Source organism: Schistocerca gregaria, chromosome 8, assembly GCF_023897955.1.
Source record: "Schistocerca gregaria isolate iqSchGreg1 chromosome 8, iqSchGreg1.2, whole genome shotgun sequence".
Lineage (NCBI taxonomy): Eukaryota > Metazoa > Arthropoda > Insecta > Orthoptera > Acrididae > Schistocerca > Schistocerca gregaria.
The window spans coordinates 307,996,071-308,008,088 of NC_064927.1; the positions used below are offsets into that span (position 1 = coordinate 307,996,071).

Here is a 12,018-nt window from a genome sequence, read left to right on the forward strand (position 1 = left end):
GTACCTTGAGTACCTCTATCGGTTCTCCCTTCTATTCCAGTCTCGTATTGTTCGTGGAAAGAAGGATTGTCGGTATGCCTCTGTATGGGCTCTAATCTCTCTGATTTTATCCTCATGATTGCTTCACGAGATATACGTAGGAGGGAGCAGTATACTGCTTGACTCCTCGGTGAAGGTATGTTCTCAAAACTTCAACAAAAGCCCATACCGAGCTACTGAGCATCTCTCGTGCAGAGTCTTCCACTGGAGTTTATCTATCATCTCCGTAACGCTTTCGCGTTTACTAAATGATCCTGTAATGAAGTGTGCTGCTCTCCGTTGGATCTTCTCTATCTCTTCTATCAACCCTATCTGGTATGGATTCCACACTGCTGAACAGTATTCAAGCAGTGGGCGAACAAGCGTACTGTAACCTACTTCCTTTGTTTTCGGATTGCATTTCCTTAGATTCTTCCAATGAATCTGTTTGGCATCTGCTTTACCGACGATCAACTTTATATGATCATTCCATTGTAAATCACTCCTAATGTATGCTCCCAGATAATTTATGGAATTAACTGCTTCCAGTTGCTGACCTGCTATATTGTAGCTAAATGATAAGGGATCTATCTTTCTATGTATTCGCAGCACATTACACTTGTCTACATTGAGATTCAATTGCCATTCCCTGCACCATGCGTCGATTCACTGCAGATCCTTCTGCATTTCAGTACAATTTTCCATTGTTACAACCTCTCGATATACCACAGCTTCATCCGCAAAAAGCCTTGGTGAACTTCGGATGTCATCCACAAGGTCATTTATGTATATTGTGAATAGCAACGGTCCTACGACACTCCCCTGTGGCACACCTGAAATCACTCTTACTTCGGAAGACTTCCCTCCATTGAGATTGACATGCTGCGTTCTGTTATCTAGGAAGTCTTCAATCCAATCACACAATTAGTCTGATAGTCCATATGCTCTTACTTTGTTCATTAAACGACTGTGAAGAACTGTTTCGAATGCCTTCCGGAATTCAAGAATCACGGCATTTACCTGGGAACCCGTGTCTATGGCCCTCTGAGTCTCGTGGACGAATAGCGCAAGCTGGGTTTCACACGATCGTCTTTTTCGAAACCCATGCTGATTCCTGCAGAGTAGACTTCTAGTCTCCAGAAAAGTCATTATACTCGAACATAATACGTGTTCCAAAATTCTACAACCGATTGACGTTAGAGATATAGGTCTATAGTTCTGCGCATCTGTTCGACATCCCTTCTTGGAAACGGGGATGACCTGTGGCCTTTTCCAATCCTTTGGAATGCTACTCTGTTCTAGAGACCTACGGTACACCGCTGCAAGAAGGGGGGCAAGTTCCTTCGCGTACTCTGTGTAAAATCGAACTGGTATCCCATCAGGTCCAGCGGCCTTTTCTCATTTGAGCGATTTTAATTGTTTATCTATCCCTCTGTCATCTATTTCAATATCAACCATTTTGTCATCTGTGCGACAATCTAGAGAAGGAACTACAGTGCAGTCTTCCTCTGTGAAACAGCTTTGGAAAAAGACATTTAGTATTTCGGCCTTTAGTCTGTCATCTTCTGTTTCAGTACCATTTTGGTCACAGAGTGTCTGGACATTTTGTTTTGATCCACCTACCACTTTGACATAAGACCAAAATTTCTTAGGATTTTCTGGTGAGTCAGTACATAGAACTTTACTTTCGAATTCATTGAACACCTCTCACATATCCCTCCTCACACTACATTTCGGTTTCTAACTTGGTTGTTGTACCACAGTGGCTCTTTTCCATCTCTTACGATCTTGCTTGGCACATACTCATCTAATGCATATTGTACAATGGTTTTGAACATTTCCACTGATCCTCAACACTATCTGTACTTGAGACAAAACTTTTGTGATTACTCTGAAATCTGCTTTTTGTCACTTTTGCTAAGCAGAAAAATCTTCCTACCTTTTTTAATATTTCTATTTACGGCTGAAATCATTGATGCAGTAACTGCTTGATGATCACGATTCCCTGTTCTGCATTAACTGTTTGAAATAGTTCGGGTCTGTTTGTCACCAGAAGGTCTAATATGTTATCGCTACGAGTCAGTTCTCTGTTTAACTGCTCAAGGTAGTTTTCAGATGAAGCACTTTAAAAAATTTCACTGGATTCTTTGTCCCTGCCATTCATTATGAACGTTTGAGTTTCTCAGTCTATATCTGGCAAATTAAAATCTCCACCTAGAACTATAACGTGGTGGGGAAATCTACTCAAAATATTTTCCAAATTATCCTTCAGGTGCTCAGCCACAACAGCTGCTGAGCCTGGGGGCCTACAGAGACATCCAATTACTATGTCTGAGCCTGCTTTAACCATGACCTTCACCCAAATTATTTCACATTTCGGATCTCCGTCAATTTCCTTCGGTACTACTGCACTTCTTATCGCTATAAACACGCCTCTGCCTTCACTGTCCAGCCTGTCTCTGTGCTTTCCTTCATTGGAACCACATTGTAAATGTCTCATTCTTATTACAAAATGAGTCAAATTTACAAAGAATTTGGCAGCATTACATAGCACCCCTTCTGGCCTGGATGCATGCACTTATTCAGTTGGGAAGGGTGACATAAAGCCATAGTACCCTCTCCGGAGGCAACCTAACTCACAACCGTCGTATCTGTTACATGATATCCTTAATATTGGCACTGGGACAGAGTTAACACTAATGCTGGTCCCTCACGTGATATGTTGGTGACTTATCTGTGGGTATTTTTGGCCACAGGAGCACCTCAACATCAAGCAGACAGATCATAGAGACAAGTGCCATATGTGAACAAGCAATGTACCGTTTAAAATTGGTACCAAGATACTGTCACATGGAAGGAAATACATGAGGACAAAGGATGTTAGTGACATTATGTTGCACTGTCATAATTATCTCAATTACTGCCAGCCATGACTTGATGCCACAGCTGACTCTCCTCACACCCTGATTCCAGGAGTAAAATCATCATGCCTCCCCAGAGTCACAGTCAGTGGTCATCCAGGATAGTGCAAATCTGCCATTCATCACTGAATACAATGCAATGCTATTCATCAACAGTCTTTGCTTCCCAGTCATGGCAGCACTCCGAACATAGCTGCTTTTGTGCTGTGCTGTTGATTGCAGCCTATGAATAGGACAGTTACTCCCTAGTTTGGCTGTTGCTTGTCTCCCACTTGTGGTGCAGGGCGACAAGTACCTTACTCGTTCTTAGGTGGAAGATGGAGACATCAACGGGTTGTGATGTGGTTGGTGCACAGTATAGTGGTCCTGTGTTGTGATAGTCAGACATGGTTGACTGGGACCTTGACAGTAAGTGTGCCTGCCCTCATATTCCCATGCAGCCAACATTGGGTCTCTGGAACCTCTGAATGCTCCACAAATTAGAATATTACACCATTCAAACAGTCAGCCAAAAGAGACCAGCAATGAGACCCCTTTCAAACTCTGTTTGGTGCTGATAATGCTGTCCCGTATGATTACGTAGCAATTTCATGACTTTCATAGGGATTACTCAACATCTGATGCTTCTTATACATGCCGTGGCAAGCCTGGTAACAACATTATACATGAGCGACACTAACATACTCTGGTGGCCATTCAACTTGTCACAGAGAAAATGCAGCTGTAATCTTGGATGTACCCTCCAGTGATGTGTGTCCAGAAAAACTAAAAATATAGTTGCAACATTGATAGAAAAATAATAGTATGTGGTTAACATTTGATCAGATCAGGTCTATTTTTATATTGAGAATTGAATGAGCATAGCCATAATAACTTTAGCTCACATAATACCTCAAGTTTATAATTGTCTTTCATGATTATGTACCTCAACATTGTTTTCATTGTCAGTATTAGACAGTCAGATGCTGACTCCAATACCAGTATAATACGAAAATTAATTTCCTTTCCTCACAAACTGCTGAATTGCTGTGCTAGTAAGACATTTAACACATGATTGCTGTAATTACAGTTTATGTTGAATTGTGTAGATTGAAGGTAGTAGTCATTCCAAAAACTAGTTTTAGTTTCCGCATTTATCTGTTTGAAATTAAAATAATAAACTGAATGGTGTTAGTTAAGAATTATGGATCAAACTGTCTTCTAGTTGAGATAACATTAACAAATTTTAGATGATAACTATAAAGAATCTTGACGTCATGCAATAATTATCTCTCTCGTGAATAAAAGGAAAACATTATGGAGCAATGAACATACTGGATTTGCTAAAACAATCAAGTAAAATAGCCACTATGGACAAAGTTAATGTGTATGCACTGTTAAAAACACCTCATTTCCGGAGCTTAATACTATGTGTAATACATGGATGCATCGAACACAGCTTTTCCATATGAAATTTCAATTGTATTATAAGGTCTTTAATATTTTAAGATTGTGGAATAATAGTTCTGTTGTACATTTTTCTCCAAATACAGATAATTGTATTATGGGACTTTTTGAATAAATACTATGCCTTTTATAATTTGTTGTTATTCTTACAACATAAGTGTGAATATGTGCTAATGCAATCATAGTATGCAATTATAGTGATTTAATTATATATATCTAAAAACAAAGTTGTAAATAAAATAGAAAGAAACTTCCACATGGGAAAAATATATTAAAAACAAAGATTCCAAGACTTACCAAGCGGGAAAGTGCCGGCAGACAGGCACAATGAACAAAACACACAATCACACACACAGAATTACTAGCTTTCGCAACCGATGGTTGCTTCTTCAGGAAGGAGAGGGAAAGACGAAAGGATGTGGGTTTTAAGGGAGAGGGTAAGGAGTCATTCCAATCCCGGGAGCGGAAAGACTTCCCTTAGGGGAAAAAGGACAGGTGTACACACACACACACACACACACACACACACACACACACACACACACACACACACACACACACACATCCATCCGCACATACACAGACACAAGCAGACATATTTAAAGGCAAAGAGTCTTTGCCTTTAAATATGTCTGCTTGTGTCTGTGTATGTGCGGATGGATGTGTGTGTGTGTGTGTGTGTGTGTGTGTGTGTGTGTGTGTGTGTGTGTGTGTGTGTGTGTACACCTGTCCTTTTTCCCCTAAGGGAAGTCTTTCCGCTCCCGGGATTGGAATGACTCCTTACCCTCTCCCTTAAAACCCACATCCTTTCGTCTTTCCCTCTCCTTCCTGAAGAAGCAACCATCGGTTTCGAAAGCTAGTAATTCTGTGTGTGTGTTTGTGTGTTTTGTTCATTGTGCCTGTCTGCTGGCGCTTTCCCGCTTGGTAAGTCTTGGAATCTTTGTTTTTAATATATAAAAACAAAGTTGATGTGACTTAGCAAACAAAAGTGCTGGCAGGTCGATAGATACACAAACATACACACAAAATTCAAGCTTTCGCAACCTGTCCCATGCACCCTCCCACCACCACCTACTCCAGTCCTGTAACCCGGAAGGTGTACACGATCCAAGACAGAGCCACGTGTGAAAGCACCCACGTGATTTACGAACTGTCCTTCCTACACTGTGAAGCTTTCTATGTGGGAATGACCAGCAACAAACTGTCCATTCGGAGATGGGAACTTGCCCTTCAGTATATCCTCTCTTCTCGTTATCCGCCAGGCCTCAACCTCCGCTAATTTCAAGTTGCCGCCACTCATACCTCACCTGTCTTTCAACATCATCTTTGCCTCTGTACTTCCGCCTCGACTGACATGTCTGCCCAAACTCTTTGCCTTTACAAATGTCTGCTTGTGTCTGTGTCTGTGTATGTGCGGATGGATGTGTGTGTGTGTGTGTGTGTGTGTGTGTGTGTGTGTGTGTGTGTGTGTGTGTGTGTGTGTGTGTGTGCGAGTGTATATCTGTCCTTTTCTCCTCTTAAGGTAAGTCTTTCTGCTCCCGGGATTGGAATGACTCCTTACCCTCTGCCTTAAAACCCACATCCTTTTGTCTTTCCCTCTCCTTCCCTCTTTCCTGGAGAAGCAACCGTTGGTTGCGAAAGCTTGAATTTTGTGTGTATGTTTGGGTTTGTTTGTGAATCTATCGACCTGCCAGCGATTTTGTTTGGTAAGTCACATCAACTTTGTTTTTAGATATATTTTTCCCACGTGGAATGTTTCCCTCTATTATATAGATTTAATTATATATATATTTATATGTAGCATAAAAGTCAGATCCTATCAATTTTTTCAGTAATTCGTAACTGTTACAGACAGACCAGTACTAAATTTACTGCCACCAGAAGCACTTGACCTACTACTGGAAACATTACCAACTGATCTCCCTGTAAAACTTACTGTCCCACTGATTAGAGATGGAATTTACTGGGAAAGAAGTGCTCGTAACCGTTGGAAAAGTGTAAGTTGCATTGTTCCACTCAAATGTATTTAATTTTGCCCTCTCTACCTTGAACCATAAATGTAGGCTTTCAATATTCCACAAGGCTATTACAATAATTTTATTTCATGAATAAATGCTTCCTGAAGTTCTTCCGTAGTTGGATTTGTTTTCATTACTTTCTCAGTCGTCATTTTTCAGAAGGCCATTAAGTATTTTATTTAGTTGGCCAAATTACGTCAATAGCCTGAGGTATTACTTCATCAATGTTCCCACTCATAACTGGCATTTTTGTCTGAAAAGGATTTAATCAATATATACCAAATATAATTAAAAACTGACTTAGACTGTTTTAAGATCAGTTTTTAATAATCTTTTGCTGTAGTTACATTGAAACTACAAATAAAATTATCAGACTTATTCAGTACTTAAAAATCTGTGATGAATTTATAACTTATCTTCAGGAGTCAAAATACTGCCAATAGACCCATATAAAAGTAAAAGACACACACACAATCTTTGTTTCAGAACAAATAGTTCCTTCCATGGGTATGGGGACTGGAACTCGGTACTAGGAAAAGGAAGAGCAAAAAAAGTAGTAGAAGGGTAGAAGGGCATGAACTAGGGGAAAAGAATGAAAGGGCAGTGTCTGGTGGAATTTTTCTGCTCAGTGCATAGTTTAATGATTGTTAACATCAGGTATAATAATCATGAAGTGGGTTGTATATGTGGAATAGAGCTGGAGACATCATAACATTTGAGAAGGATTACATAATGGCAGGATGGAGATTTTGAAATCAGATTTAAACTGCAACATCTATTCATGTGCAGATATGGACTCTGACCCTAATCAGTTGCTGATAAGCTACGGATTGAAATGGGAGAAGTAGCAGTGGATAAAGAGTGTAGAGATGGGGATTGGATAAATTGAAAGAACGAGAAGTTGCTGAGAGTACCAAAGGAAGTGTCAAGCAACAATTGATTGAAATGGGGGAAATAAATACACTAGAAGACAAATGAGCAGTGGGGGATAATGCTTGTCACATCTATGGCTGTCTATCAGCCATATGTGTCTACTTGTTTGTGTAAAATGGAGAATATCTTAGACAGTTTGTCACTTGGGTACAAATTTGGTTAGTTGATTTGGATAAGGGGACCAAACAGCGTGGTCATCAGATTGGGGAAGAATGGGGAAGGAAATCAGCCATGCCCTTTCAAAGGAACCATTTTGGCATTTGGCTGAAGCGATTTAGGGAAATCGTGGTAAACTTAAATCAGAATGGCCGGACATGGGTTTGAACCGTCACCCTTCCAAATGCGAGTCCTGTGTGCTAACTACTGTGCCACCTTGCTTGGTCAGGTTTGGCAAACCCAAGTTTTCTGAGATAAGGATTGATGAGTGCCACCAGCCCTCCGTAACTGTAAGCTCTCAGCTTGCTTCAGTAAGCTTCATATAGTGTGGTGGTGGAATATTGTGTGTTGCAGGGAATGAGATCTTGACGTAAATGTGTGGATCATGAGGACGATAGAAACCTGTGTAAAGAAAAACCTCATTCTCAGTTATGTGCAATGAGCCAATGGAACAGATGGCAGTTGAGGTGAAACAGTCAATAGTGGGGAACCTCTGGGGAAGTTGTTTGTGAGTAAAAGGATATTTACAGTTCCCAAAATCTGTTTTTGATTAGTAAGAGACAGATCAGGATCTTCAAAAAAGTGTTGCCTTTATGTATAAATAAAGGTTTAGTTTGTGTAGCAGGCATACTAATATCGGTCAGGCACTTAAAGAACATTACATTATCTGTGCAAAGTGCCAAGCTACATAAAGCTGAACTACTACAGAAATGAAAACTCTTGGCGAATACCTAATTGTTACTGAATTTCACAACATTTATCTGATGAAGAAACACAGTCCTCACCAGGAAACCCCTTCTATCACAATAGTCATCTCAACAGAAAGATGAAGGCAAAGACAGTAATAAACCTCACCATTAACATGGTTCCTATTTTACAGTGGAATATGAATGGGTTCAAGACACATCTGGAAGAATTTGGGCTCCTAGCTCAGGCAAGACCTTTGTGCTTATGTTTACAAGAAAGAACTTTTTAATTATCTCACACACGTATTAAGAGGTTTTAACTTCCACAGAAATGTTGGCCTAAGTGGACAGAGAGCTAAAGTAGGAGTAGTCACAGTGATTAAAATTCTTCTGGGTAATATGCCGCATTATTGCTAAACATCTGGCCTCACGGTGAAGCGGAATTGGGAAACTTCCTCCAGCGCTTAAATAGCCTGCACAAAATATAATGTTCACACATGAGACTCAAAACAATGGTACCTTGCCATTTCTCGATGTGGAAATATACAGAGTTGCCCAAGGTAAACTGGGACACAAAGTGTACCGGAAACAAACACACACTAATCGGTACCTGCACGCGGAGAGTCACCACCACCCAGCTCAAAAGTATTCTGTTCTGCATACGTTAACTGCCCGAGTCTACTGGATAAGCGATGAAAATAACATCAAAGAAGAATTAAAGGAGCTACAACACACGTTTCATGCCAACGGCTATGATGTCAACATCGTAAGAAAGGTAGCTAAAAACAAAGGGAGCAGAACACAAGAAGAAGGAAAAGAAGAGAAGCATCCACTGGTACACTTACCATATGTAAAAGTTGTCAGTGAACAGCTAGGCAACGTCCTCCGCTGACGAGGTTTCAAACTGATTTTTTGAAGCAGTCACAGGATCCACGAAATGCTAGGTTCCACCAAGGATGTAGTCAACAATCTTAACACTGCAGGTGATTACGAACTATGGTGTGAGTGCGGAGCTGCCTACATAGGAGAAACAGGGAGACCTGTCAACTTACGAGTAGCAGAACATGAACGCTATGTATGATTACAACAACATAATAAATTGGCAATAGAACACCACTGTGACTGTGGACAGCCTATCAGGTTCCAGGAAGCCCGAGTACTGGGGAAAGAATCGTGGATACTAGAACGCAAAATTCAGGAGGCAATCGAAATTATTAAACAGCCTGACAACATCAACAGAGAAGGTGGCTACAAACTCCTGGCGTCCTGGCTGCCGGCCATCCCAGTCCAACGGCCCGTGAGTGATCGCGGGGCAGAAGCTGCACGGAACACAGATGTATCTGCACAAGCAGCTGTAGAGCAACTATCAGTCCATTTCCGCGCACACCAGGAGGAAACCTTGCCGACCAGAAGCCGAACGCTGATTGGCGGACAGCTACCAATCGTTGATGATATAGACATTCTTGAATAGCCTCTTTTCTTCCATCTTCCCTTACGTCATGACTAGCCAATCATATTAGAGGACCAATTAAAAGTTTTACAACAGTGACGTCAGACATCGATAGTTGCTAATAAATAGAAGCACCTATCCCCATGCAAAACCAGTCATGCCCTGAGGAAGGCTGTTGCAATTTGGCCGAAACGTCAGTTTTAGTTTATTATTGTTGTTAGTTTTTAGCAATGTCACAGCATAATACCCAGAAGAATTTTAATCACTATGACACCGGTCACGGAGGCCTACGTTCTTATATAGGAGTAGTCATCTTTGTAGATGATACATATCTCTCCTTGCCTCTCCCTGTTAAGACGAGCTTCAAAGCAGTTGCTGTTACTGTGCCAGTGCAACATAGAATTACTTATGATCCCTCTGGCTGACCCACACAAACCACTTGACCAGGAGATTCTAAGAAACATTGTAACGCATCTCCCCCAGCATCTTTCTTCGCTGAGGTTTGTAATGCTCAGCATATAATATGGGATACTTCTACCAGCTGCCCATGGGCTGATTTGCTGGTAATCTCTTTTATCGTCTGAATGCAGGCTAGAGCATGAACTGCGGCACTGCTATAAGGTCATTATCTGTCATTGACCTAGTTGGGAGTAATTGATGTCTATATTTCAGTGACCACTTACCAGTGTGAAAACACTTGCATGAAAAAATATCAATTTGCCACAATGGATGCTTAGGAAGGAACATTGGCTTTTGTATAGCCAGCTTGCAGTATTTAAACATTGACACAGGATCCAGGAATGGGGGGGGATTACATCACAAGACCAGATCATGCCCTGAAAACCTTGCAAGTTTACAGGTTGCATGACCAACATGCCACCATGTTATTAAAGGGAGGTATAATAGGTCATTGCAAGCATTAATGAAATCCATAAACCATTCCACTAAGCTGTCAATTCTAGGCAGAGGTGCAAGGTGTCCTATAACTGCTTCAGTGAAGAATGGTAATCTTCAGAAAAAAAGGAGATATTGCCTATGCTATGGTAGAATGGCGGACTACTATGATTTCAATAACTATATTTTAAAATGTACAATTATTGAAATGAGAAAGCCCCTCCTCCATCTTGAGAGTAGAATTCCTGAGTACAACACTTTCCCAGATGAAGTAAAATTATAGAAAGTGTGATACAGACAAACGAAGTAACTACTGACCCATTCCAATCATCTCAGTTTTGTAAAAAAATAATGTAGTTACTGAAACAATATTAGATTATATTGTGTAACTGGAAAGTAAAATGTAAACTTGTTCATAAATGGAGATAACATAACAAGAAGCACTTGTAAACTTTTTTTTGTGTATGTATTGCTCAAATGTTAACTCATACTAATGGAGCTGATTGTATGCCGAAAGGCTAATAAAGGTTCACTTTTGTTTGTTTTAGTCACAGAATTGCTACCACCAGACAAGACCCAGCATTCTGTCAACATCAAGCAATTACTGAGAGGGTTGTGTTGACTTCAGTTCTTTCAAAGATGAAGTTTACAACTGCATTTTCTTAGTGTGGGAGTATGAGCCTGCAATTTTTGTGGCATGTTCTATATCACAGCACCATAACAGCATTCACTGCAACATGATTCAACACCTCAGTGGAAATGCCAAAAGAATCCTCAGTCTTTCTGTATAATTTGATTTTAAAATGGGACTATTCCTTAACTTGAATAAAGCTGTTTTAATCCCCATTCTCAAACCTGGGAAGAACCGTACAAGTCCAAGTAGTTATGGTACAGTTGTGTTACGTTCACCAACTGCAAGGGTTAGGTCTTGGAGCAGGCAATTAACTGTTGCCTTGTCCGATCTTAGAATCCAGACAACCTCTTGGTTGCTTCCGGTGTGGCTTCAGCAAGTATCACACAGCCACTGAAATAATATTGATAATATTGTGCCTCCGCTGCTGAATCTACATCTACATGATTACCCTGGAAAACAACTTAAGTGTCTGGCAGAGGATTCCTCCAACCACCTTCAGACTATTTCTCTATATTTCCACTCTGTATCAGCATGTTGAAAAAATGAAAACTTAAATCTTTCTGTAAAAGTTGTGGAAAATCCTGGATGGAATGTAATAATATTATGAAAGTGATAGTTGCTACTCACCATGTAGTGAAGATGCTAATCACAAATAGGCACTACAAAATGACTGTCAGAAACTGAGCCTTCGGCCAACAAGACCTTTGTCGAAAATAGACAACATACACACATGCACTCATGCAAATGCAACTCACACACATGACCACAGTCACTGGCTGGTCACATGTGTTTCTGAGTTTTGTGTGTGTGTGTGTGTGTGTGTGTGTGTGTGTGTGTGTGTGTGTACAGTGATCATTCCTTC

At 40.5% G+C, this 12,018-nt stretch overlaps 1 protein-coding gene across 5 annotated transcripts in view; it reads left to right on the forward strand.

The window, feature by feature from the left end:
* The window catches only part of LOC126284241 (dynein regulatory complex subunit 5), a 118,163-nt gene that overhangs the window by 22,415 nt on the left and 83,730 nt on the right, over positions 1-12,018 (forward strand). For all 5 annotated transcript variants that reach the window (XM_049983026.1, XM_049983028.1, XM_049983027.1 and 2 more), the window contains exon 4: positions 6,237-6,382. In XM_049983026.1, the coding sequence (XP_049838983.1) occupies positions 6,237-6,382 (146 nt within the window). The remainder of the gene's footprint in view (positions 1-6,236; positions 6,383-12,018) is intronic.